General features: G+C 42.9%; 1 protein-coding gene across 50 annotated transcripts in view; it reads left to right on the forward strand.

Moving 5' to 3' along the window:
• The window catches only part of ABI3BP (ABI family member 3 binding protein), a 433,553-nt gene that overhangs the window by 288,902 nt on the left and 119,225 nt on the right, over nt 1-25,426 (forward strand). For 49 of the 50 annotated variants that reach the window (XM_033942670.1, XM_033942658.1, XM_033942659.1 and 46 more), the window contains 3 exons: nt 9,998-10,069; nt 14,185-14,271; nt 15,857-15,925. In XM_033942670.1, coding sequence (XP_033798561.1) covers nt 9,998-10,069; nt 14,185-14,271; nt 15,857-15,925 — 228 coding nt within the window. The remainder of the gene's footprint in view (nt 1-9,997; nt 10,070-14,184; nt 14,272-15,856; nt 15,926-25,426) is intronic. The other variant, XM_033942663.1, reaches the window with a different exon arrangement.

The following is a 25,426-nucleotide window of genomic DNA, read 5'->3' on the forward strand; positions in this document are numbered from 1 at the left end:
AAGATGGTTAAGGGGTTGGAGGAGCTGCCGTACAGCGAAAGATTAGAGAAACCGGGCCTCTTCTCCCTTGAACAGAGGAGATTAAGAGGGGACATAATCAAAACATTCAAGATACTGAAGGGAATAGACTTAGTAGAGAAAGACACTATTCACCCTCTCCAAGGTAGGGAGAACGAGAGGGCACTCTCTAAAGTTGAAAGGGGATAGATTCCGTACAAACGTAAGGAAGTTCTTCTTCACCCAGAGAGTGGTAGAAAGCTGGAATGCTCTTCCAGAGGCTGTTATAGGGGAAAACACCCTCCAAGGATTCAAGACAAAGTTAGACAAGTTCCTGCTGAACAAGAACGTGCGCTGGTAGGGCTAGTCTCAGTTAGGGTGCTGGTCTTAGACCAGAGGGCTGCTGGGCATGATGGACCACTGGTCTGACCCAGCAGTGATAATTCTTATGTTCTTAGGGCAGACGCTGGATGGAAGAGAGTGAAAAGGCAATGAAAGCAGAAACCAGAGACGACAAAAGGTAGAAAAAAATAATTTTATTTCTATCTTGTGATTCAAATATATCAAATTTGAAATATGTATCTTGCTAGACATAACTGGGGAGTGCAAAGCCCAGGCAGTGCTTCTTTAGCTTCCAGCTGGCTTAGGGATCTCTCTGACCAGGGGGCAGTTGCCCTAGCTCCACTCCCTAACACCATTCCTGTCATGTGTGACTGTGGTATTCTATTACATGATATTTGTGTAGCATTCTGTAATAATTTGGCTTATTCAGTTTTCTTGATAGTAGAGGGGATATATGTGAAGGGGAGGGGAGAAAGGGGTTTTGTTGATCTTTGCCCTGTATTATTTGTATTTATAAAATGACAATTGTATAGAATATTGTTTCTTTTTATACTTTAATAAAATATGTTCAATATAAAATCATAACTATTTGAGGCTTGTGCGGATGGGATCAGATGGTTTGTGGGACCGAGCTCGCGGGGACGGGGTGGCGATGGTTTTTTAAAATTTTCAGTCTTACTAGTTTGCCGGTCCACGAAATAATTATTTTATTTCCGCCGGTCCATAGGTGTAAAAAGTTGAAGAACACTGGTCTACAGTGTGTCTACAGTGTCAAAGGCAGTGCTTAGGTCTAGTAGCACTAGTAGGGCATCGCTGCCTTTGTCAAGTATTGACCAGCTGCCATCAATTATGTCTAGGAGTACTGACTCCATGCTATGGCCTGGATGGAAGCCGGATTGAGAAAGGGATAGGTCAGCTCATTTTTCTATGAAAGTTTGCAGACGATGGAGCACTATTCGTTCTAGGAGTTTGGAGCCAAATGGGAGGTTGGAGACCAGCTGGTAATTGCTTGGGTTGTTAGGCTTCTTGAGGGTGGATTTAATGATTGCTAATTTTCAGCTGAGTGGCACCTCTACAGTAGAGAGGAAGGAGTTTTTGAGGGGAAGGATGGATTCAACCATGGCATTTTCAGTGTATTAGGCTAGATGGGCAAGGGTCAAGGATGGTGCTGGAGGGTCTGAGTTCTCTCAAGGACTTCTGTCTGTTGCTTTGTGGATTTGAGATAGTGTGTTCAGAGCTGGGGAGTCAGGGTTAGGTTGGGGGTGTACTAGAGGGGGGTTGTTGGTGGCAGTGTCGAGGTTGTTGTGGATGTTTTGCACCTTAGACTGGAAGAAGTCAGAGAGAGCCTCACTGTCAAGGTCGGTTGGGTTATTGCAGTTATTTCCTTAGGTGTTGGAGAAAAGCTGGTTTGGCAGGTCGAACATGTGTCTGGACCTGTTAGGGACTCTTTGTAGGATGTTTGAGTAGTGGGCTTTTTTTGCCTCCAGGATGTCCCCCCCTTCAGCAAACTTGATCAGCTGATAGGTCCCTCCTGTCTGTGCACTTCTCCTCCTCTCCCAACTCCAGACTCAGTTCCCTTCTAACTTGATGCACCATATGCTTGGAACAAACTGCCCAAATCCCTACAGTGGGCTCCATCTCTGGCAGTGCTCAAGGTCAAGTTGAAAGCCCACCTCTTCAAGACTGCTTTCAACTCCTAACTCCTCTCACCTTGAGTTCTGCATCTTCAACTCTATATGTCATATCTGTATGTCCAGGTTAGATTGTAAGCTCTTCTGAGCAGGGCCTGTCTATTAAATGTACAGATATATAAATGTCAAATAAGTGATAAATAGTAGTAGTAATAATTGTAACCTTGATCTGAATAGGGCCAGCAACAGAACATGATATAATGACTCAGGAAGTCTATTTCAGGTATACAGCACAGCAAGATAGAAGGAACAGAGTCTTAAATAGGCAGTGAAGAAAAAGTATATAGATAAGAATGACATACCAGATGACTGAAATTCCCAGGGAAGGTATAGGGAGAGATAAAGAGGAGAGATACTGAGAAGCTGCAGCATGAATGCACTTTTAAGTCAGTAAGAGGAGTTTGAACTGTATGCAGAAATGGACAGGGAGCCAATGAAGTGACTTGAGAAGAGGGATTACAGTATTTTTCGCTCCATAAGATGCATTTTTTCCACTCCCAAAAGGAATGCATCTTATGGAGCGAATACACCTCCCCCCACCGCCCCTGGTACCTTTTTTTAACTGGCAGTAGTCCAGTGCAGTCTCCTGCTGGATGGCTGTCTTTCTTGTTGCAGAGCAGAGCACAACACAGGAGCATAACCTTTGCGCTTCCTGCCTGGTCCCGTGCCACTCCGTGATTGGCTGTCGTCAGTTCTCACGGGACCATGTAGGAAGCGCAAAGGTCATGCTCCTGCGTTGTGCACTGCTCTGCAACCAGAAAGGCAGCCATCCAGCAGGAGACCGCGCTGGACCACCACCAGTTAAAAAGGGTGCTGAGGGAGTTGTGGATTGATTCGGGCTGCGGACTTCATTGGGCTGCGGGCTGCTTCGGGCTTTCAAGCACCAGACGCACCAGACCACCAGATGCACCTACGTGTAGAGGAGGAAAAACCAAGAAAAAAAAATTCTGAACCAAATTTTTTTTTCTTGGTTTTCCTCCTCTACAGATAGGTGCGTCTTAAGGTCAGGTGCGTCTTATAGACTGAAATATCCGGGTATGTAAGTTTAGCAATATTGACAGAAGAAACTTGTACAGCAGAATTTTAAACAGAATGAAGAGGAGAGAGCTGATTTAGTTGAAATTCCAATGTATGAGTGTTGCCTTGTTAACTGAAGTGTATCTTAGTAAGCAGGAACATCTGATGCTGGAGAGAGATTGGGTAAGGTGGTTTCGTAGTGCTTCGACTCCTCACAGAGTTAGGGAGTTTGTGTGTCATTACTTCACTATTGTGCAGGGAGTTTGTTATCACTTCACTATTGTCATCACTTCACTATTGTACAGATACAAAGGCCATTTTGTTTTTATGGAGAGGATCTTGTGAGATGAGAAGCTGGTACAGGTTTGAGCATGTGCTCAAATTCAATCAGGGAACTTTCTATAGCAGGTTATCTTAGGAGATGTAGGGGTTTCAAGATTGTCCATTAGTTATTGATAGCGATTAGTTTTTTCAGAACTTTATATACCACCTTTTAGAAATACTGGCATAATAGTTTACTATATTTCATTATTTAAAATTTTTAAATAATAAGAAATAAAAGGAAACATAATCCATGTATACACATCTCCCTCCGTATTCGCGGTTTCAGCATTCGCAGTTTCAATTATTCACGGTTCTTAGCTTGCTGGCTCCTCCCCCAAATTACATCAGCTTGGATAGAGAAATCGCCGATTCCAAGGATTTAGAGAAAAAAAATCGTTTACGGTGTTTTGCCTCTCCTTCAGGAACAGGCCAAGTCTCCCACCATGTTATTCGCGGTTTCGCCATATTCACGATGGTTTTTAATAGAAAACAGTGAATAACATATGAAAAAGTTATTTGCGGTTTTTCTGTATTTGCGGTTCTGTTAATCCCCTATCATAGCGAATACAGAGGGAGAAGTGTATAGAAAAGAACAAAAGTTGATGATGTGTTGGAATGCCACTGCTTATTCCTTGAGGTGAGAAGAATGGAATCTTGCTATTTTTTGGGATCCCGCCAGTACCTCTGACCAGTATTAGGCACTGTTAGAAACAGGATGCTGAGCTAGATGGACATATGGTCTGACCCCGTATGGCAATTCTTTACATTCTTTTGCTTCACAATTCTTGGCCATGCTCTTAGCCTAGCTTGGACCCTAGGTTAAGGCTGGACAGGTGATTGGGTTGTCAGATGATGAAAACACTTCTCCAGAACTGTGTAAGTTTATTCCAAACTGTAGGCTACAGAGTATGAGATGGGTCACTTTTCCCGCTGCTTGCGATTACCTGTGTTTCTTGTGGCAGCATGCACAAGATATCCCTCTGTACAGATGATGTTTTACTATTTCTGAGCCCAGCCTTGCACAGTTTTCAGGAACACTGGTGGAGAATTAAAGCTTGATTTCTGAGTATCAGATTAATATTGCTAAGTCAAAGTTATTACTGGTAGGTCCGCTCACACTTGTCCCTGGGCTTCTAGGGGTATTTAATCAGACTACAGATGGGATAGTTTATCTGAGGATGTGTGGTCGAATGACTAAAAGCATCCTGAGCTAATGTTGAATTGAATTAAATGATACCTACTGGACTGATTGGAGATTTGGGGTATCGTGGATAGAACAGATTAACATTCTTAAAATGAATGCCTTTTCTAGCTCACTTTGAGGGGCATTTTTGATAGAATGTCAGTCTGACTTTGGATATTTTCCGCAAGATGTTCAAACTCAAAGGCAAAGAAATGGCCATTTTCAAAACTGGCAACACCACAAGACATCTGGGTTTTTTTTGTTTTTTTATCGTCTACTTAGACATCTTGGCCACTAGGATGTTCAACCTTAGAACGCCCAACTTTGTTCACCATTTTCGACCGCAAAACTGTCCAACTTCAAAACATCGAAATCCAGACCATTTGGACATGGGAAGGTCAGAATTGTAATGTACTGGCCACACAGATATGCCAATAGAGCAGTGGGGCACCTTAGAGGGCACTGCTGTGAACTTCACATAAAGGATGCCAGAAGTACATCTTACCATAACCCTCTTTTTATGTATGGTGAGTCTTCCAAAACGCCCCCAAAACCTATTATAGAAACATAGAAACATAGAAAGATGACGGCAGAAAAGGGCTATAGCCCATCAAGTCTGCCCACTCTACTGACCCACCCCATTAAGTCTGAGTACTAATGACCTAGTTCCTTAACTCGACCCTCGTAAGGATCCTACTAGGGCATCCCATTTATTCTTAAAGTCAATAACGCTGGTGGCCTTGATCACCTGCTCTGGAAGCTTGTTCCAGTGATCTACAACCCTTTCTGTGAAGAAATACTTCCTTATGTCACTATCGAATTTCCCTCCTCTGAGTTTGAATGGATGCCCCCTTGTGACCGAGGGTCCCCTGAGAAAGAAGATGTCTTCTTCCACCTCGACACGTCCCGTGATGTATTTAAATGTCTCAATCATGTCCCCCCTCTCCCTGCGCTCCTCTAGAGTGTAGAGCTGCAATTTGTTTAGTCTTTCTTCGTACGAGAGACCCTTGAGCCCCGAGATCATCCTAGTGGCCATCCGCTGAACCGACTCAACTCTAAGCACGTCTTTACGGTAATGTGGCCTCCAGAATTGCACACAGTACTCCAGATGAGGTCTCACCATGGTTCTGTACAGTGGCATTATGACTTCAGATTTGCGGCTAACGAAGCTTCTATTGATACATCCCATAAGTTGCCTTGCTTTGGATGAGGCCTTCTCTACTTGTTTGGCGGCCTTCATGTCTGCACTGATGATTACTCCCAAGTCTCTTTCTTCTGAAGTCCTAGCTGTCTACCACCTGTCTACCACCCCAATAGCCCTTATGGCTGTAGGTGGCACCTACATGGCAGTATAGTAGGATTTTGGTGGGCTCAAACTTTCCACCATAAATGTAGTAGTTAGAGTGGCTTATGGGCCTGGGACCTTCTCTCTATGGCTCACTAGCCCAATCACTAGCCCAATCACTAGGCTACTTAAGACACCTGTGTGATGGTCTTCTAGGATTTCCCATACTAGGTATGTACTGTTTCATTCAGATTTTGGGTGGATGGGAAAGGTCTTTACTTAATCCCTCCAGTGGTCATCTGTTCAGTTTGGGTGTCTTTTTGGCACTTAGATGCTTTTTAAACAGGTCTAATCAGAACGTCTAAGTTTCATCCAGGATGTCTTGGAAAAGGTTTGATTATTATCGCAAGACGTGCAAGTCTAAGCATGCCCAAAGCCAGCCCAGAACATGCTTCCACCTCCCATCCCCCCCCCACCCCTCTTTAGTTTTGGATGCACAGCAGTTAGGACACCTCGCAAGATGTCCAGAAAAATGGTTTCGAAAATCAGCACTTGGATGTTTTGGCGAGAAAAACCTCCAAGTGCTGATTGATGCCGTTTTTGGACATCTTAGTGTTTTGAAAATGCCCCTATTTATCTTTTCCAACATAGGCATCATTTTCCCCCTAGGGTGCTTATTGCCAGGAACATACACACTGTATCTTCCAGCTGTGCTTTCACTCTAGTCTTGGATGAATGGCAGAGGCAGGGTATATACTTTGTTGGTTGGTTGATTGAAGATGGGACGGTTCACTGATATGAAGCACATAAGAAGACTAATCCAATCATAGTTATTTAATGTTGGGGTCCATATTAGAAGTCACCACTCAAGAAAAGGTCTACTGTAGATGTCATTGTGGACAGAAAATTGAAATCTTCTGCTCAGTGTGAGGCAGCAGCCAAAAAATCAAACAATGCTAGGAATTTATAGGAAGGGAAGAGAGAATAAGACTAAGAATATCATATAATGCCTTTGTATCACTCTATGGTACAATTTCACCTTATGTGCAACTTTGGTCACCACATCTCAAAAAAGATATAGAAGGGCATTTTCAATATGACATCCAAATCTGAGTTCGGACGTTTTGTGGACCACGCACAAAAATCCAGTAGCGAACATGACCATTTTCAAAATAGAAAAATGTCTAACTTTTTGTTTCAAAATGACCAATTCTCTAATGCACAGGTGTCGAAGTCGGTCCTCGAGGGCCGCAATCCAGTCGGGTTTTCAGAATTTCCCCAATGAATATGCATTGAAAGCAGTGCATGCACATAGATCTCATGCATATTCATTGGGGAAATCTTGAAAACCCGACTGGATTGCGGCCCTCGAGGACCGACTTCGACACCCCTGCTCTAATGTGTTTGTCCTCAGTGCATCTATTTTTTTGAATAATTAAAACAAAACCCACATCAAAAAAAAAAAAACGCACAAAACAAACCATGGGGATGTAAGAGGGGCTAGCATTTTTAGTAGACTGGCCACACAGACATCCTAGCAAAGCAGTTGGGCACCTTGCATGAATTTATTCAGGTACTCAAGCATTTATCCCTGTCTGACCCGGCTCACAATCTGCCCTGGCTCACAATCTAGCTAATGTACCTGGAGCAATGGGGGGATTAAGTGACTTACCCATGGTCACAAGGAGCAGCGTGGGTGTGAAACCACAACCTCAGGATGCTGAGGCTGTAGCTCTAACCACTGCCCTACACTCTCCCCGCTAGAGCTCTGACAAATTGTTTCATTAGGCCCAATTTGATGTGCAGTGGTGGCATCAACACTTTCTGGGGGTTCACCAGTGGTTCCCATTTGACATGTTTCTCCCCACAGAGAACTCAGTCGTTGTGGCCAGTCCTGCCTTGGTAATGTGCCTTTGTGTTCCTGCTGTCTCAAAGGCAGAGATAGCAGGGAAACTTGGTAAAATCACCTTGGAGACCCATTAGGAATGCCACCATTTTGAAGTCTTAGACGACATCCCAGCCATATTCATCCTAATTCAAGGTGCCTTATAAGGTCTTTATGCTATTGTAATCCTCTTTGAGGTGCATTGAATGAGCCAGTGGAAGAGACAGTTACTCGTTCCTATTATGGAGCAGCACGGCTTTGATGTTCCTGGATGAGCTGTCAATGAAGAGACACCACTCTTTCAGGCTACAGGTGTTTTCAATTGCCTCAAACAGACTGGTCACATTGTAGCAGAGGCAGAGCCCATCTTGATGGGTGAAGAAGGTGTAAAAAGCTTGGTGACACTTTCACTGATCTGTGACTTGCACACTTTCATCCAACAAGTTCTACTGCTTGAGCCTAGACATCAAAAGCTCAGCACCGGACTTGATGAGACCAAGATTTCTGATCAAGTCGTTGATGTCTTTTTGGTTTGGATAGTATGGTTTTCTCTCATCAGCTGCACCACTGATATTGTAAACTGGATCTATAATGTCTCCCTCATTCTCTGACTTACTTCTCTCTTCTGAAAACAGCAGCTCTCTCTCTTTAATGAAATGAGCATGAGGAGCTCAGGGCAATATGGCACCAGGGTAATGGATGAAGGAATGTCCAGATATGTGATTGCAGATGCATTCTTGCCAGTTCAATGTTTGGAAGGGTCCACCATGCAGAAGTAGCAGTTGCTTGAGTGGTCAATGGGTTCCTGCCAAATTCTTGGGATAGCAAACTTCATGGCTCTCTCTTCCCCTCTGTACCCATCCTGTAAAATAACAAAATGAAATTGTGGTAATGAAAACAAATTTATTTCACCTATGACTAATGTGTATGAGATTCTCATAACAGAATTCAAGATAACATGGGACAAGTGTGTGGTATCTCTTAGGGAGAGGAGGAGATTGGATGGGCCATTCAGCCTTTAACTGCCGTCATGTTTCTATGATTTGTTTCCAAATAACTCTGAAATTTAAATTCTATGACATTTTATAGCAGAAAATTTGGCCCCCCTTAGTGAGAAACAAAATTGTCCTACCTTCCAGAGTATTTTGGAAGTGTTCACGTATGAAGTGAGGTGCCTATAGTTTGTCTTGATCCCCAGTAGGCATCCTGAAATATGCCTTGTGGACATCACACATCTTAGCAAATGCTTTCATGGAGTATGTTTTCCCTCTTGACTTGATAAATTGGCCACATACATAGCAAAATGCATCTGCCAGATATTTGGCTTTAGAAAAAGGTCCCCTATGTTTCTTCAGCTTGGAATCAATCTGGAATGTTCTGTAAGAAAGATAAATTTCAAAATATCAATGCCCTGCTCACAAAAGCAAAGTTTGAGGGGAATGATAGCCATTTTCTGTACTTTTGTGGCATAGGCAATTAACAAAGAACACATTACCCAAAAACAAAAAAATAAATAGCAGGCAGAGTAATTTTTTTGCTGATATTATCCATATAGGGCCTGATTCTAAACATGGTGCCCTAAGTATCGGCGATGGCAGGCACTCTACCGCCGCCTAACTTAATTGGGTTTAATTGGTTTAATCGGCACATTAATTGGTTACGCCGATTTAAAACCAATTAAAATGTTATTTTAAAAAAAGGAGGCACCTAAGAGTGCCTCCAAAATGGCTGCCATTATCCCATCTAAGGAGGTGCCTTACGATACCTAACACCACTGTAGGCGTGGTTAAAGCCAGAAGTGGCATTAGGTGGCTTAAGGCACCTCTGTAGACCTGATTCTTGTGAAAGGTAGATGCCGGAAATGTAGGTCTTTAAAACCCTGACCTACATTTCCAGCGTCTATCTTTCATGTAGCTGCAATTCTGAAAATGGCACCATTGTGTGACTGACACACGATCCAGCCACAGGTAGTGGTGCCATTTACAGAATCCGGCCCATGGTGCCATTGAAAATTTATAGCCAGTCCCTGATACATGACCTGATTAGCACTGAATATTGGACTCACAATTTTTATCTTTTGTGTCACTTCGTTTCAGTTAATGCATTGCTCTCTTCATGGAAACATGCCCATTTTGCAGAAAGCAGGCCAACTGTCACCTGCTTTGGCCTTGAGTTTTGCATTTTATCTATCTGTATGAAAAATGACATTTTCTTTGGGAGATGAGCATTTCAAAAAGTAATTGCTCATCAAACTCTGATGCTTTGTTTTTTAGTTCCAAACGAAACTCAAAAGCCCATTGAGCCAGAAATAACTCAGACATCTGAAAGTTCACACACCAGAGCTGGTAACTAAATTGTTTACTTGCTTATTTTCAATGCAGCATATTTTTCCCCCTTTTTCCTTCCTCCAAGCTGTTGAGGTTGATCATGGATTCCATTGTTGACCAAGGGCTACAAGAGCAAATAGCATCTGGCTATAAGACTCTTCAGCATCGCACTACATCCCCTCAGTTTTGTCATGGTATGCTCACAAGGTCTGCCTCTCCCATCTCCCATAACACATCCAGAATCTGCTAACTTCAAAAGAAGGGAGACTCAAACATTGGTGTACAGTTCTGCACCCAAGTCAGAACACTACCCTGTAAGCAGCGCCAGACTTAGCACTTTGGTTCCCCTTCCTTTCAGCCTATGGCTTAAGACAGGGGTGTCCAATGTCGGTCCTCGAGGGCCGCAATCCAGTCGGGTTTTCAGGATTTCCCCAATGAATATGCATTGAAAGCAGTGCATGCAAATAGATCTCATCCATATTCATTGGGGAAATCCTGAAAACCCGACTGGATTGCAGCCCTCAAGGACCGACATTGGACACCCCTGGCTTAAGATTTCAAATAAGGTTTCCCAGGTGCTATCCCTCTGAGAAGTGTGAAACCAGTGAGTGAGGGGAAGTGAGGGAGGAGATGTAAGGGCTGGCCTGTGGTGTGGTAGGAGAAGTATAAAGTGTGAGTGCTGAGGAACATGATTACCAAGGGGGAACAGAGCAGAGAACGAAGGAGACAGAGGGAGAGATGGAGATGGAAAGGGAAATGAAACTTTAACTGTTGGTCAGCCACCATTTGACAAGATGACACAGTTAAGCTCAGGACCCTGGGCCGTGTTGCCCCAGCTTAAGAACAGCCCTGCTAGTAATCTCCTTGTGCAAGTACATCTTTGCACTTTGCCTTATTTCCTTTTGATTCAGCATTTATTACTGTTTGTCTGTCTTTAGTTGTCAGTGACCTAAGAACATAAGAATTTCCGCTGCTGGGTCAGACCAGTGGTCCATCATGCCCAGCAGTCCGCTCACGCGGCGGCCCTCTGGTCAAAGACCAGCGCCCTAACTGAGACTAGCCCTACCAGTGTACGTTAGACTCCAGAAGAGCGTTCCAGTTTTCTATCGCTCTCTGGGTGAAGAAGAACTTCCTTACTTTTGTACAGAATCTATCCCCTTTCAACTTTAGAGAGTTCCCTCTCGTCCTCCCTACCTTGGAGAGGATGAACAACCTGTCCTTATCTACTAAGTCTATCCCCTTCAGTACCTTGAATGTTTCGATCATGTCCCCTCTCAATCTCCTCTGTTTGAGGGAGAAGAGGCCCAGTTTCTCTAATCTTTCGCTGTACGGCAGCTCCTCCAACCCCTTAACCATCTTAGTTGCTCTTCTCTGGACCCTTTCGAGTAGTGCCATGTCATTCTTCATGTACGGCGACCAGTGCTGTACACAGTACTCCAAGTGAGGGCGCACCATGGCCCGGTACAGTAGCATGATAACCTTCTCAGATCTGTTCGTGATCCCCTTCTTTATCATTCCTAGCATTCTGTTCGCCCTTTTCGCCACCACCGCACATTGCATGAACAGCTTCATTGACTTGTCGATCAGAACTCCCAAGTCCCTTTCCTGGGAGGTCTCTCCAAGTACCACCCCAGACATCCTGTATTTGCGCATGAGATTTTTGCTACCAACATGCATCACTTTACACTTATCCACATTAAACCTCATCTGCCATGTCGATGCCCAAACCTCAAGCCTGATTATGTCACGTTGCAGATCTTCGCAATCCCCCTGCATCTTCACTACCCTGAAAAACTTTGTATCGTCTGCAAATTTAATCACCTCACTCGTCATACATATGTCCAGATCATTTATAAAGATGTTGAAGAGCATGGGTCCAAGCACCGAGCCCTGTAGCACCTCATTGGTGACGCTCTTCCAATCTGAGTATTGTCCATTTACCCCCACTGTCTGTTTCCTATGCTTCAGCCAGTTTTTAATCCACATGAGTATTTCACCCTCGATTCCATGGCTCGCAATTTTCCGAAGTAGTCGTTTATGCGGAACCTTGTCAAGCGCCTTCTGAAAGTCCAGATATACAATGTCGACCGGGTCGCCCTTGTCTATCTGCCTGTTTACTCCCTCGAAGAAGTGCAGCAAGTTTGTCAAACAAGATCTGACTTTACTGAAACCGTGCTGGCTGGTCCTCATCAAACCATGTCTGTCAAGGTGATCAGTGATGTGGTCCTTTATCAGCACCTCTACCATCTTTCCCGGTACCGAGGTCAGACTCACCGGTCTGTAGTTTCCCAGGTCTCCCTTCGAACCTTTTTTGAAGATCGGTGTAACATTCACCACCTTCCAGTTCTCCGGAATCTTTCCCAATTTGATCGACAGATTGGCTATTAGTTGAAGCAGTTCAGCTATGGTCCCTTTCAGTTCCTTGATGACCCTCGGATGGATGCCATCCGATCCTGTGGATTTATCGCTCTTAAGCCTATCAATCTGCCTGCATACCTCTTCTAGATTGACCGTTAACCCTGTCAGTTTCCCGTTTTCACTTCCAGCATATAGCCTGATGGGTTCTGGTATGCTGTGTATATCCTCTTCTTTAAATACAGACACAAAAAACGTGTTCAGTCTGTCGGCAATTGCTTTGTCCTCCTTTAGCAGGTCCAAAGAAGACACCGTGGCCACCCATTAACTTAATACAACATAACATCTATGAAGACCCGAGAATCACTTTCTGTAAAAAGCATCTCTCTTGAAAGTCTATGTGCTTTGCTTGATTTTATTCTTTTGTGTGCAGCTTATCTTCAGGACTTTCAGTGTAGTCTTAAGCTTTGCTGTTTTAGACCATGAGCAATTTAAATTCTCTGTACCAAGCAGAAAGGCAACTGAGCTACTGTTCGCTTTGCAATGCATCATCCTACTTTCAAATCCCTGAAACTGTGTGTTCTGTCTTTCTGTTTCAAGCTAAAATTTTCAGCTAAAGCACAAGTAGCTGCTTTTTCACCATTCTTCTGTATAAAATTATCATTTACATATGTAAATGGGTTCTTATAAAATCAGATCACACTTAAAAGTTTGTGTGGCAAAAGATGGTGTGTACTAGTACACTAGCCCCCAGTTCCCCCGGATTCTATATATCGCAACCAAATTTCCATATCCAACTGTATTGATGCATCAGAGATGCGAATGACATGGTGACAGAATTCATCACCGTTCCCGTCCCCACAGAGAGGGAAGAATCAGAGTATGAATGAACACAACCACTGACCCTCAAGCCTTGCATTAAAGAATGCAGGTGTAGAAGGACTGAGGTTGAGATAGACACTAAAGAATGACATGGGATGGTTTCCCGCGGTTATCCACGGGGACAGGAATAGTGATGAATTCTGTCATCATGTCATTCTCAATAAATTGACTGAAATCGGAAGCATCAATAACTGGTGCTAACAACCAGTTATTGGTGTTAATTGGGAGTCTTAAAAATTTAAAAACAATAATCATAAAAACAATCCACAAAGGGTGTATAAAGTCACAAGTGACCCACAGGATTATTGTTTTTAAGTTATTTGGACTTTTATTAAACTACAAACTGGTACATCCGATCTTCCGTTCCACAATCTTTTTGTTGTTTTGCTAGTGGAGTTCAGTGCCACGCCTTATAGAAAAGCATATGCATGAGCAAATTGTAATGAGTGCCAATTTGCTAATTAACTTCAATAATTGGTTGTTAATTGATATTGATCAATATTATTGGCAATAATTGATGTTAGTTGTCTGATTATTCAATTAATTTGTGCATACATCTTGGGGGCCCACAATTCTGGGTACCATATATAGAATCCAAAGGAATATGTATAAATTTGGTTGCAAAGAAGGCTGCATGTGATGAAAAAATGTCTTTTCTAAATGCAGCAATATTTTCCACTCGCCAACCAGTACTTTTCTTAATTAAGTTTGCTAAATATTCACTTGTATGCCCCACAGTGCTACCAAAGAACTGGATAAACCTGGCACTAAAGGGCAGAACATGAAATTTGGTTTTAAAGGCTCTGTTAAATACTGCCAAAAATGTAATGCATGTTGATTTTCAAGAAAAAGCTATTTGCACGGTCTTAAGTTTCCAATTTCAATATTTTTTCCAGTTCCTAATGAGACACAACCCAAAATTGCCTCTTCTTCTTCCAAGCCTAAAACAAGACAGACAACTGAAACGCCCTACACACGAGTTGGTAATTGAATTTTTATTTCTTGTTCTGTATTTTAAGGTAGCACCTTTGGAAGCATAAATCACTTGCCTCCTCTATTACATAAATCACTTGCCCCCCTCTAGTGGCTGCCATGCAGCAAAAGTCCCATAGCCCTTTAAATCCCTATGGGCTTTGGGGCAATTACCGCAGCGGCAGCCTTTAGCGCGGTTTACTAAAAAGGGGAGGAGGTTGATTATTATGGAATCATACAGACCAAAAGAAAAGAGCAGGTGCATGTAGGTTTCTTGTAATCCATTGTGACCAGTAGGGGACAGTACCACCGCCCTACTCAGGTCTTCAAGCGCTCTAAAGCGCCATCTGCTGGTTATATAAGGTTGAGGCTTCTCTCACTTCTGAACTACCTGCCTTACCCTAGCTTCTCAAACAGGAGACCAAATACTGAAGCCAATGATTTAGAAGGATAAAACCCTTTAATTAGTGTTAGATATAAAGACAAGCATATATTTGTATTCAACTCATACTTCTTGGTAGCCCTACCCCTTCTGAAATAAACAGGTATTTGATTCCCCCTTCCTTGAACAGTATTCCTACCACCTTGAGTCCAGGCTTTTAGGATACCTCATACTGTTGCAATTACACATCAACCGCTATGGACCTTTTCTAGGCTTTCACTGCTTTTGAGAGCCTTTTTAGGCTTTCATTGCCCTTGGGTAGCTTTTCCCCTTGCCAGGCTTCAAACAGGGTACCTTTTCTTCCTCTCTACTAACCTTTCAGGAGCTACAAGCCTTCTTATTTCTCTGTCTTGTCAGCAAGGCCATTCCTTAAGTTGCCTCTCTCCGACTGCATTGTTGCTAATCAGCACCAGCTGGAGGGAACTGCTGCTTACTCAGCCCCTCTCTACAGCTACCTCCTCTCTGAGCTGAAGAGCCCAGTGCATTCTGGGACATGCAGTTCACCCAGATAAACCTCTATTTTACCTCTTTAAAGGGCTAAAGTGGGTTAATATTTTATTTAATTATCTTTACTGTAGCGATAAGCAGCCTTGGCTTGCTTGTCATACTATTCTCTTCCTTAATCTAGAGCTCCTACAATCACCCCCAGGTTTTCACAGGACTCCCTAGAAATCTGCATATTTGCAGCAATTTGCTCTATAATGCAGATGGAACAAGCAGCCAATTGTTCTTATTATTCACTGTTCACTGCTGTCTTCAAACCAAATAAAGCTGAATGTCATTTGCAATGGGAGAACCCAAAGGTAAAAGTTCAGATTTGGGGCCTCCAAACAAGATAGCAGAAAGGGCCCCCAAGCAGGAGTAACTTGTATTTACCTCAGAAAATACAGGAGCAGGCAAATTCTGAGCCAGGGTTCGTATTGCCGTCCCCTTGCAGTGGAATTCTTATGGCATTGCTTTTCTCGTCTGGACTTTTCTGCTTCCTCTTCTTTCTTCTTGAAACCTAAATTTTCCACAAAAAGAACGGCTAGCCAGGTTTCCAGTGTTAAGACTGCTCAACAAAAGTGATTTCATCTTTCACTTGCATATCCATTGTAACTTCAGAATCTGAGTAAGAAAATGTAATTTGTTAAACTCTGATATTTCAATTTCAGTGCCAAACGTAACACAAAGGACTGCTTCTTCTGTGCCCAAAACCACCATGAGGCCTCACTCAAGATCTGGTAATTGAATTGTTTATTTGTCTGATTTGGCATTGAAAAACAGAAGTTTTGTGGAAAAAGCTTTCTTTATTAATCTGTGCACAGTTAGAGCTAAAACACCACCATACCCCCTTTATCTCTCCTGTCTATTTCATTTATGGAAATAAGAAAAACCAGAACCCCCTCTGGGAAAGTGTATCTATCAAAATATCAAAATCACAAACCCTCCCATCAAGAACAAAACAAATATGAGAAGAAAATTACACTTCCAAAACATGTGCATATAGGCCTCAACTAATGGTCTTCTCCAATACATACATAGATTTGGGATGTGTAATTCTACCCTCATATTAGTTTTGTTCTTGATGGGTAAGTTTGTGCTTTGATGTTTTGGTTATGAGGAATCAGTAGTGCCTGGAATTTTTGAAACTTCTTCCCTAACCTGGTGAACCAAAGCAAGGCTGTAGTTATTTGTTCCCGTTTACCCCATGTAGTTATTTGTTATTCATGTATCCCAAATCAGCACCTTATAAAAATGGTTGAAGCGTGACTTCTGGGGAAGGGCAGAGGGAGAGGAAAACAAATACTTTTTTATCAAAATAAAGAGGTATTCATAAGGAAAAGGAGGAAGGAAGCAAACCAGAAAAAAAGATAATGATGGGAATTATGTCTAATGGGGTTTGAAGAGGAAATGTATACTTCTCTAAAGCCAATCACTTTTAGTAAGGTCTGCTACATTGTTTATTCTGAAGTCACTTGTCCTGTGCCTTTCACCCTAAAGCTGGTGATTTTTCTTAATTCCTACATGCAGCGGTATAGCAGGGCGATGGCGCCTCTTCAGCTTCTTTCCCCCCTCCCCCACACTATACTCATGCCCTTCCTCCACTCCACCACCCCCCCAAAAAAAAAAAGCTCTTTAAATCTTTGCCAGCATGAGCAGCTTCTCCGGCTTCATCATCTACAAAGAACCTCTTTCCCTGCAGTTGTTTCTGTGCAAGAGTTTCATTACCACTCTTTCCAAGTTTAACCCTTTATTTGGCATTGTTGCTCAGAAGCAACATGTGCTTTCTATGGCTCTTATGGGAGACCTGTATCTCCAAATGCCTGTTACTTGGCACTGTTGCTCTAGTTCAGGGATAGGCAATTCCGGTCCTCGAGAGCCGGAACCAGGTCAGGTTTTCAGGATATCCACAATAAATATGCATGAGATAGATTTGCATCTCAAGGAGGAAGTGCATGCAAATCCATCTCGTACATATTCATTGTGGATATCCTGAAAACCTGACCTGGCTCCGGCCCTCGAGGACCGGAATTGCCTACCCCTGCTCTAGTTCAACATCAAGTTACATAAAGTAGCTGTTTCAATATCTACCAATTACAGATTTAATACAAAATCACACACCTCTGGCGTATTCTCAAAGACACATATTCCTCATCTGCCATGATGAAATGTAAGAAGTGCTTTCTCTCGCTGTGACAGTTTTCCTATGGTTCAAAGGTTTTCTGGAGAGTCATACTTATCGGTCCGCATAGAAAAACCTTAGTCATCAAAATAGAAAAATTCATGTGGAGTACCACAGGATTTTCCTCTTTCCCCTACACTTTTCAACCGTTATTTAGTGTCCTTGTGAAATAGATTATCCTCCTTTAAAATCAAACTCTACAGCTATGCGAATGATATAACTTATAGTCCCTATTCTATCTTTATCAGATGACACCTTACAACTTATATCCTCTATAATTCAGACAGTGGATTTGTGGATGAAGGATTTCAAACTTAAACTTAACCCAGACAAAACATAAACATTTTTAGCTTCACCCTCTAATGAGATCAAAGATGAAACTTTAAAATTGAATGAGATCATTTATCCTGTTATGCCAGTTATAAAAATTCTAGAGATTCACTTAGATTGAAATTTATCATTCGATGCCCAAATTAATGCCCTAGTTAGGAAAAGTCATTTTTTATTATGGAAACTTTGACTAATTAGATCATATTTTGACTTTTCTTCCTTTAGACTTCTGGTACAATCATTGGTTTTAAGCTCTTTAGACTATTGCAATATTATCTATCTAGCTTCATATAAGAAGAACATAAAAAAGATGCAAGTTATTCAAAGCACAGTTGTTTGATTCATGTTTAACTTGAAAAAAATCTGATCATGTGAGAAAATATTATCGGATATTGTATTGGCTTCCATTTGAGGCAAGAATATTATTCAAACTCGGCTGCACTGTAAGGTCTTGTACCTAACTATCTTATTGACCACTTTAAATTTGCTGATAGAAAGTGCTTTTCCCGTCATTCTAAACTATTTGCATTCCCTACTGTAAAAGGCTGTATATATATATAAGCTATTTTTTCATAGAATTTTATCCTATCATGTTGGTATGTGTGATAAGAGCTTTTGTAATTTGATAATAAATTCTAGCTCTTATCAGGCTTTTAGAAAATTATTAAAGACTTATCTATTTGACAAATTTTTCTGAATGCAATTATAATTTCACTGTGAATGTACAGTCTTCTACTTTTATGTTAACCGCTTTGAACTGAGAGGTAAATGTGATATATAAACAACTGCAGGTTCAGAAACGTCAATGTATAAACTTCACAAGAACTAGCACATCATTGCTACGCCTGCTTCTTGGAAAGAAAACCAGAGATGGTCTCATTACTTTTTAATCAACCCTCGTACTTTACACGCATATCTGAGATCCGTGCCCAAAATGTCATGCCTAGTTTTGAGTGACCTATACAGAATTTGGGGGTAAATACCCTAAAGATGTCAAGGAGGTAGTGTTCAAATCAAAACAAAGCTTTATTGATCTCGTGGCTGTCGATGCAATATGATGGGCAGGAGTCGTGCTTAGACAGCATCTCCAGTAGTGTGAAGTAAGGCCAGTGCAGGGCAGACTTCTATGGTCTGGCTCCTGTGAATCGCAAAGACAGATCTGGATGGCTGGAGTGGTGCTTTGATTGCAACTCCCATAGTTAGGCAAACTTCTATTGTCCGTGTACTGAAAATGGCAAATGCAGATCAGAATCAAATATGTATACTTGCATCACATTCATATCATATGAATGCAATGCCAACAGTTAATCTTGAATGAGTATAATGTGCAGAGTGGCAGGTGTGCCTCTGGATACCTTGTTGGGCAGACTGGATGGATTGTACAGGTCTCTCTCTCTCTCTCTGCCATCATTTACTACATTACTAAGTTGGAATGTTTTTTTTTTATAGGTATTAAATATATATTAGACCCATGTTTTAAAAAAGGGGAGAATGAAAATTACCAGCTCCCGCCACTTTATGCGGTTACAGTGGGAAGAGTTAGATCAGAAAATGGAAAGCATGCAAATACTTTAACACATGTACTTTGCACCTGCTTCAAATCATCTGAAATTAATCCTATGAAGCTATGCTCCATCCTTCCACTGGTGTCCATTATGCATCCTGTCAGCCAGTGTACTTGACATTTCTTGGACATGAAGCAGACAAGCTCCTTTCTCCTCTGTCTGAAGATCATCCATCCATTCTTTATTCATTCACCATAGATCAGTATCGCCTTGGCTTGTGTAAGTTCCAGCTCTGAGACCTGAGACTTCCAAGGGAACCGTGCCCAGACAGGTCTCATGTGCAGATTTATTTATTTTTTATTTTTTTTTCACTAGAGCAAACCTCTTCTACACAGACCCTACTGCAATCTTGGAGTTCAAGAAGGCAGCCATCTAGTTAAGTTTTCATGATTTCCTTTTAATTCTAACCAGAACATGAAAGCTCTTTGCCTTCAGTACCAAAACATTTCAAAGATCTGAAATTCCAGACACAGAACCTCATTATTGATCTGAAATTCATCAGTTTGGCATTTGAAGACAGTTTAATTCCTCTGAGGCAGTTCTGCATGCTGCTTTTTTTTCCCTAGCAAATTGGCTTCTATCAATCCACTCAGTGGTGTGCCTAGTATATGTTAGAGTAAACACTTTCAACACTGAATGTGAAGATGTCCAAAAATGTAAGACAGGAACAGCATAGACCAAAAAAATGAAGGAAAAAGCCTCAGAAAGGGCCCTCCCACCTATCCAAAACGGCTCAAAGAGGTGGTCGAGCGTTCACCTCACTGGCAAAAAGCCTTCATTATGCTGTGCTGTAATGTGCCAACGAAAATTAAATAATAGAGGAATTATTACACCGATCAGTGAAGATAAGTGGAATATTTCCTCTATTATTTAATTTTCGTTGGCACATTACAGCACAGCATAAGACTTTATCACATAATGAAGATTTTTTGCCAGTGAGGTGAACACTCGACCACCTCTTTGAGCCGTTTTGGTGAGGTGGGAGGGCCCTTTCTGAGGCTTTTTCCTTCATTTTTTGGATTGAGTTAGGTCTTTGCTGTTCCTGTCTTACATTTTTGGGCATCTTCACATTCAGTGTTGAAAGTGTTTACTCTATCAAACATTGGTTTTTCATCACATCTGGGTTCCAGTACCTAGCATATGTGACACCCGGGGCCCATCATTTTTTGACACCCCCACCCCCATCTGTATGAAAAACATGATTTTTAGTAACAAGTCACACGTCACACATGAGTACCTAGGAAAAGGCAGCATCTTACATACTGCAATGAGCAGTACAACATCAATACACCCATTGTAAAACTAAACAAGCCAGACTAGTACAGATCAATCCTGCAGTCAATCCTAACAAAAAACCATGTCTTTCAAACACACAGAACACAGAAAACACCTTTGCCTAGCATGGAATATGTAATCACAAACTAACCCCTTCGTCTTTTACAAAACTGTAGTGTGGATTTTAGCTACAGAGGTAACAGCTCTGACGCTCATAGAATTCTGAGCATCAGAGCTGCTGCTACTACCACGGCTGGCGCTAAAAAACGCTCCACAGTTTTGTAAAAGGGGGGATAAAATAGAAATACATAGACAAAGGTTAAGTTGAACCAGCAAGAAGCTGGACTTTGCTTACAATGCTCCACAGAAACAGTGACACATGTCTCCTAAAGCAATAAATAAATAGAAAATTTTTTTCTACCTTTGTCTTCTGTGGCTTCTGCTTTCCTCATCTTCTTGTAACTCTCTTCCTTCCATCCACTGACTGCCGACTCTCTTCCCCTATATGGCATCTTCTCTCCTTCTATGCCCCTTCCAGAAACTGTATGCTTCCCCCTTCCATCTCTCCTTTCACCCCCATTAGTCTGGCATCTCTCTCCTCTCCTTCCCTCTCCCACACCTCTGTAATCCCTTTCCCTTTTTCCCTCATTTTCCTTTTCAATTTATTTTCTGCATCTATCTAGATTACATTCTTACTACCCTCTCATCAATGTCCTTTTTTACTGTCTACCTAAAGCTTGCCACCTCTTTCCCTCACCCCTCCAGTGTTTCCCTAACTCAATCCTTTTCTCCCCATCATGTGCCCTCCTTTTATTTATCCCCTCCTTCCATCATGAACCCTCTTTCTCCAACCCTTCCATCTAGTACCTTCTCCTCTCTCTGTCCACTTCCATCCAGCGTCTGCTACCCTCTTTCTCTCCTCCCATTTCCTTCATGCATTTGCTCCCCTATCTCTCCCATCTGCACTTCCATCCAGCATAGGCTCCCCACTACCATCCAATGTCTGCCCTTTCTCTCTCCATCCACCCCTCTTCAATCAGCATCTGCCCCCTTTCTTTCCCTCCAATATCCTTCCCCCTTATGTCTCTCCCCTTTTTCTGTACATCAATTCCATCAGCACCACCCTTCCATACCACCCTGCCCCCTTTCTTTCCCTCCACCACTCTTCCATTCCAGCAGTCCTGCTCCTTTCTCTCCCTTTATGCAGCAAGGTCCTGCGATGACTGTAGCTGCCAGCTGCCAGTCCACCCCACTCCGACGTATTTGCTCTGGAGCGGACTTGGCAGCTGCATGCTGGAAAGTCTCACAATGACTCGTCTGCTGACTCTGCTCCAGAAGAAGTAAGTTACGTCGGAGGGGGTGGACCTTCAGACACAGGGAGTTGCGGCAATGTCCCACAATGACTGCGTCTGCCGAGTCCACTCCCTCCGATGTAACTTACTTCTTCCAGAGCAGAGCCAGCAGACGAGTCATCACGGGACCTTCCTGCACCTCAGCGCAGCTGCTGACTCTGCTGCAGAGAAAGTAGGTCAGAGGTAACGTGACCATTTATTTTTTTCATCAAAAGGGGACATCTATTAATTGACTGTGTATCCTTTCTTTCATTTCTTTCTTTCTGCACTCAGGCCCAACAATTGTCCTTTCTATTCCCTCCCTCCTTCCTTCCCATGTCCTTAGTGCCCCCAGTGCCTCTTTCCTGTGTTCTTAGTGCCCCCAGTGCCTCCGTCCTGTGTCCTTAGTGCCCCCAGTGCCTCCTTCCCGTGTCCATAGTGCCCCTAGTGCCCCCATCCTGTGTCCTTAGTGCCCCCAGTGCCTCCATCCTGTGTCCATAGTGCCCCCAGTGCCTCCTTCCCGTGTCCATAGTGCCCCCAGTGCCTCCTTCCCATGTCCTTAGTGCCCCCAGTGCCTCCTTCCCATATCCATAGTGCCCCCAGTGCCTCCGTCCTGTGTCCATAGTGCCCACAGTGCCTCCGTCCTGTGTCCATGGTGCCCCCCAGTGCCTCCTTCCTGTATCCATAGTGCCCCCAGTGCCTCCATCCTGTGTCCATGATGCCCCCAGTGTCTCCTTCCCGTGTCCATAGTGCCCCCAGTGCCTCCGTCCTATGCCCATAATGCCCCCAGTGCCTCCGTCCTATGTCCATAGTGCCCCCTTCCTGTGTCCTTAGTACCCCCAGTGCCTCCTTCTTATGTCCCCGACTGCCTTCCAGATTTTATCCACCCCCAAAGCCAGCCTGTCTGCCTGCCTACCATCTCCCTCCCTCCCTGCCGTGCTAAAGCCAGCCAGCTTGCCTGCCTACATCCTTCCCTCCCTGCCACGGAAAAAAAAAGCGCCTCTCTCCTTCCTTTCCCCCGGTCCGTGCCGCTGCAATCTTACCTCCCCGCTGCTGAAACTAATTGCCCTCAAGAAGTCTTCTTTCCGACGTCAATTCTAGCTGGCCTGGAACATCTTCTCCGACGTCAGAATTGACGTCAGAAAGAAGACTTCTTGTCGTAGCAGCAGCGGGGAGGTAAAATTGTAGCGGCGCGGACGGGGGAAAGGAAGGGCAGGAGGGCCTGGACCTGGCAGGAGGACCTAGACCTGTCCGGCTGTGCACCCCCCCCAAGCCATGCACCTGGGGCGGACCTCCCCCCCCCCCCCTTGGTACACCACTGAATCCACTGTGCATAACAGAATATAAGCTCTTTTCAAAGTTGCCTTGTAATGAAAGGGGCACACTTTTAGAACCTGCAAAACCAAGGGAAATTGATTCTTCGATGGCATAGAAGCAGTTTGCTTCTAAAATCGAAGTTTTAACATCGCTCAAATAGGGCTCTACACACACAGATTTGTTGTCCCTTTCCATAAAGTTTAATGAAGCAAGTATGTAAAGTGGCAGGAAATAATAATAATCACCTTTCAGAATTACAGTCTCTCAAAATTCTGCAATCCAGCAAAAATACACTGCACTGGTCCACAGTAGAAATCCCATATGCCTCTTCGGCTTCCCTTGCCTCCAAGACTTTTCCAGAATTTAAATGGGCTTTTCAGTTGCTAGTATAAAATTTGCCTTTGTACCTGTAAATTTGTACCTGTAAATTTGCCTTTGTACCTTCCAAATATTGTAGTCACAGATTTCTCTTATACAAAAATAAATTATTAGATGTGATTCTAGCATGCTGCCAGAGATATTTAGTAAAGGACAGTAAACATTTGCACATAACATGCATTGAGTGCAAAGCTTGTGTAGTAATTGTTATAAGCATTACAAACATCTTCCCTTTCAGGTGGTATAACAGGGTTTCTCCTTTTAGGTGCTCCAGTGCTACATGAGGAACAACTGTCCTATATCATAGGGTTACCAAACATCTGGATTTCCCCAGACACGTCCTCCTTTTCGAGGACGTGTCCAAGGGTCCGGAAGGCTTTTCAAAACCCGGCACGTTGTACGGGTTTTGAAAAGCTTCCCGTCAAAATCGCGTCCGGAAGGGGCATCCACGCATGCGTGGCCACAACGCAATGATGTCATTGGGTCACATCCACACATGTGCGGATGCTATTTGGGGGAAGGGCTGAGGCAGAACAGGGCGTGACACAAGTGGAATGGGGCAGGCCTGGGGGCGTGACCATGGGTCTGGATTTTCTTTTGGGAAAATCTGGTAACCCTACTATATCAGCATCTGGGTACCTCAGTTCTGTTATAGAATACTAGCGTAAGCCCACATTGGCACACCTAAATTTAAGCATGACCATTTATGCCAAGTCAATGGAAGGCATAAATGGGCATAACTAAGGCTGCTATTTAACACTCATAACTTATTTTTACTCTATAAATTGCACATGTAAATTGGAGACACACCCTTACACCACCCATGCCCCCTCAGCGTTATGCATCATGGAATTTTCACACTATCATATAGACCAGTGTATCGGAAACTGTTTGCCGTGACAAAATAGTGTACAGCAGCAAGATTCCAGCATTGAGCAGGAATTGCTTCTTGTTGCTCACGCCAGCCCCATTGCTCCCTCTGATAGAAGGACCAGGAAGTGACATCAGATGGCAGACTCAGCTGGTGCAAACAGCAGGTAGGAGATTCTGCTCACTGCTGATGAAAAAAAGAAGACTTGAAGAGGAATGGGGGTGCCAGCACCTCCACCCCAGGCGCAAGCTTCCATCGTTATTGCCACTGAATCTGTGTTACTGTCTACCACACAGTAAACCCTGTGTTAGCTGCTTGAGGCAGCTAAAAAAAAAAAAAGGACGCCTTAGGTTCATATATTTTGGTGAATTTCAGACCTAAATTTGAGTTCCTACATAAAGTGCTGAATACTTATGGAAAACTAACCCTATTATGGTTAAGACAGAAGCTCTCAGCTGAAGTCCTCAAGTACCAGAAACAAACCTGGTTTTCAAAGAGATCCAGAATAAATGCTCATTGATTTACATATACTTGTTCCAATAATTTAAGCTTAAATCAATACCTTCCTCACAATCGTATATTTCCTTAACATATAGAAACATTTTTTTGGTCCTTCAGAAAGTAGAAATCTTAGTACCTCAGTTACATTATATATAGGACAGAGTACAATATTAGGTTTCAAAAAGGGATTGGATGGCTTCCTGAAGGTGGGATTGAAGGATACAGATAGAGCAGTGGTCTCAAACTCAAACCCTTTGCAGGGCCACATTTTAGATTTGTAGGTACTTGGAGGGCCTCAGAAAAAAAATAGTTAATGTCTTATTAAAGAAATGACAGTTTTGCATGAGGTAAAACTCTTTGTAGTTTATAAATCTTTCCTTTTGGCTAAGTCTTAATAATATTGTCATTTATAGCTAAAGAGACATATGATCAAGAAACTGTTTTATTTTACTTTTGTGATTTTGATAAACATACTGAGGGCCTCAAAATAG

Source organism: Geotrypetes seraphini, chromosome 4, assembly GCF_902459505.1.
Source record: "Geotrypetes seraphini chromosome 4, aGeoSer1.1, whole genome shotgun sequence".
In the NCBI taxonomy this organism is placed as follows: Eukaryota; Metazoa; Chordata; class Amphibia; order Gymnophiona; family Dermophiidae; genus Geotrypetes; species Geotrypetes seraphini.